The sequence below is a fragment of the Monopterus albus genome, unplaced genomic scaffold (assembly GCF_001952655.1).
Source record: "Monopterus albus unplaced genomic scaffold, M_albus_1.0 scaffold18.1, whole genome shotgun sequence".
In the NCBI taxonomy this organism is placed as follows: Eukaryota; Metazoa; Chordata; class Actinopteri; order Synbranchiformes; family Synbranchidae; genus Monopterus; species Monopterus albus.
In genome coordinates this window covers 7,857,377-7,860,688 of record NW_018127898.1, presented here as the reverse complement: position 1 = coordinate 7,860,688, position 3,312 = coordinate 7,857,377, and the positions used below count along the sequence as shown (strand labels likewise).

At 39.3% G+C, this 3,312-nt stretch overlaps 1 protein-coding gene across 4 annotated transcripts in view; it reads left to right on the top strand.

Annotated features, from left to right (window-relative positions):
• Positions 1-3,312, top strand: part of LOC109956239 (semaphorin-3F-like) — a 76,526-nt gene that overhangs the window by 63,548 nt on the left and 9,666 nt on the right. For 2 of the 4 annotated variants that reach the window (XM_020593204.1, XM_020593201.1), the window contains 4 exons: positions 317-405; positions 607-648; positions 1,756-1,913; positions 3,175-3,242. In XM_020593204.1, coding sequence (XP_020448860.1) covers positions 317-405; positions 607-648; positions 1,756-1,913; positions 3,175-3,242 — 357 coding nt within the window. Of the gene's footprint in view, positions 1-316; positions 406-606; positions 649-1,755; positions 1,914-3,159; positions 3,243-3,312 lie in introns of all 4 variants that reach the window. The other 2 variants (XM_020593203.1, XM_020593200.1) reach the window with 1 other exon arrangement.

Sequence of the window (3,312 nt, the reverse complement as noted above, 5' to 3'; positions counted from 1 at the left end):
CTCTGTACAGTAGTCAAACATCCCAGAGAAGGCCAGGGAATGTCTTATGGCCTCCATATAAACAAAAGAAGAGGTTTGTCACAGTGATGGCACTGTGTACAGTAAGTGGAACAGAGCCTCGTGTCACTGAGTAAAGGTTAAACTGAAGAGAAACACATGACAGAGGTGGAGAGTACAGTGGAGCCTGTTGATTTGAGGATTAGCTTTTGTTAGACGTGGCTGAGAAAATAAAATGGGACTCTAAGGGACTGTTGACAAGCAGAGGAGGTGTAAGGTTGCAAGTGTGTAGCTCACAGGTGCGTGTTGTGCTCCATAGATAAGGGGACTGTCCAGAAAGTCATTGTGCTGCCCAGAGATGACCTACAAACTGAGGAGCTGGTACTGGAAGAGGTAGAGGTGTTCAAGGTGAGCCTGTTTCTCAATTACTTTGACTTCATCTACCATATTTTATCTTTGCACATCCATTTTATTCTCTGTTTAGCTTGTTCTGTGCCTCCCTTTTTAATAAATGTGTTGTCCATTCTCTTTTTCTTTTTCCATTTTGTTAGTGCCTTTGTATATAAAATTTTCATCTGTTATAAAGATAACACACTTTTCTCTATCAAGGTCCCTACTCCAATCACAACAATGAAGATCTCTTCCAAAAGGGTAAGCACCTTTGCGCAACAGATTTTAACCTACCTTTGCCCACATAAAGAGAAAGGAAACCACCTTCCGAGAATGGAAATAAATGAAATGCCACAAGCTACATGAATGCTCCTGCATTTTCCTTTATAATTCTTACACGCATGTCTAGGGAAGACAGCGAAGAATGGAAAAGACATTAAAGTATAGTATTGTCTTTGAAAGTGATTAAATACTGGGCCTCCTGTAAATGTTATGATATCATTCTGCAGTTAGTATTACACTCAGTTTGCCAGATTGTTGAATTTTAAACAGCTGATCATAGCATTAGGAAGGTAATGTGACAGATATGAGTTCAATATGCTACCAGATGTGTGTCAGCACAGTGCAGGACTAGAATTTACATTATTATTATTATTATTAGTAGTAGTAGTAGTAGTAGTAGTAGTAGTAGTAGTATACTTTAAAAATCATCTGTATGAATGTGTATGGTCTGACTTTCCCCCTTCTTCTATTTTCTAGTTGTCATCCAGATGTTCAAGTCTGAATCTCACATCTTAAAATTTTATTTCTGAGTCAATCTGAGGAACCATTTTTTCACTTAACTTGTGGAGCCTATTTAATTTTTAAAATTTGAATATAGGTTTTGAATATGGGATATTTAAATTCTGTATCTATATTTGTGACTTAAAATATATATAAGTTAGGGGTGTCGCAATATTGACTGAAACCGTGACATTTAAAACTGAACTACTGACATTAAGTTAATAATACACATATGATAATATTGTAAATAACCAGTAAAAAGGACTACCAATCAGTCACTAGCTAGGTAGCTACTACCCTATGAGACAGACAGTATACACAGTAAAGTTAATGATTCATTTGACTGACTTTTTTTCAAATTATCTGTAGAGCTCATGATAATATCATTATTGTGAATTTTTTTGACCACAATAATCATGTAATCTGATATCGTGACAGCCCTACCACAAATAAAAAGCATAGTTTTAGTAATGGCCAGTATTTGCTCCATACTGTATATTAAGGTCTGCTCAATGTAAAAATACTCAGGAAGTCTTGCCTGATTTTGTATTTAACATCATTTTTCCTCCTTTTCTCTCACAACAGCAACAGCTGTATGTGTCATCTGTGGTAGGGTTGACCCAGTTGGCTCTTCACCGGTGTGATGTGTATGGTGAGGCCTGTGCTGACTGCTGTCTGGCCAGAGACCCGTACTGTGCCTGGGATGGCAAGTCCTGCTCCCGTTACTCTGCCTCGCAGAAGAGGTAAGCACCAACAGTAGTGCTGACATGAGCTACACTAACTCAAGAACTAACTGACAGACTCAGCTGTGTTCAATTATGTTCAAATTAGCCTGCCTGGCTGGCTGAATGGCTGTTTGGACGGCATTCTGATCTCTTTTATTATGTTCATGGCCATGGTGCTTGGGTATGCTGCAGTTAACACTACACTAATATTTTTATATTTGTGGTATTATAAGAGTAACTAGTAAATGGTGTATATTTGCATGTTACAGTGGTATAATAACATAATGGGGTGGTGGTTACTAGGGATGGGCATTTCAAGCTAAAATGCTATTCAGTATTCACTGGGAACTATTTGTTCCATGGCAGTGGAAAGCACATTCACAGGGTTTGCTGCAGCAATGGTTTACCATTCCAGCTTCATTCTGAAGAACAGCACTCTGTGTTTTCCAGTTGCTTATATAATGGCAGGTGACTGTCACATACGATTCAGTTGTAAGCGCTGTCCATGCATCTGTGGTCAGAGACATCTTTTCAACACATGTCAAATGACTACACAGCTCACGTGCATTATCATCATACAGTTTATCCAGTGACCATATACTCCAGTTGGGACCATATACTCCAGCTGAACACATGCCATTAAACTTCGAAAACTCTCCACCTCAACAAAGCTAATGGGTAGCATGTCCTCTGCCATCATCTTTGTGATGAGGGCTGTTATTTGCACTGCAGGTCGATCATCAGACTTCCTTCTTCAGGTGACCAAGCTAGCCACTGGCTGTTGATCTGTGGGCCACACCCCACTTTCTACTGGATGCCTGGCCTTCAAATGGCTGTGCATAGATGCTGTTGATTAATCATATGCCGACTTAACCTGGAAGAGTTTGCAGTGCACCTCATTTTCGTTTATTTTCTTGAAGAAGTTCCACACAGGATGTTTTGACAGTTCTAGTATCTGCATGTTTCTGCACTTTGTATTTGGCACTGTAGTAAAAAGATATACTGACCTCATTATCGCATTATTTCCAGGCACCAGTAAAAGCAAGGGAAACCAGTGGCTCTTTGTTTTTAAAGACAAAACCATAGTCACATAAAATATTACATTTTTCTTTCTTTAATGAATAGTCGAATATTTGAAAATCATTGCCCATCCTTAGTGGTTTCCAATTGAATTTAGTACTTCAGTGGCTTTATGTACTATTGAATGGCTTTGAATGGCTTGCGGTTGCTTTATGACTTTTTCTCTCCTTATTCGGCAATACTGGTCTGACCCCTATAGACGTAGCCGGAGGCAGGACGTCAGGTACGGGAACCCTATTCGCCAGTGCAGAGGCTTCAACTCTAATGGTAAGAAAAGTGATCATCCACCCCCTTGAGTTTTGCTTCTATGTATTTATTAATCAACTCACAAGGTTGG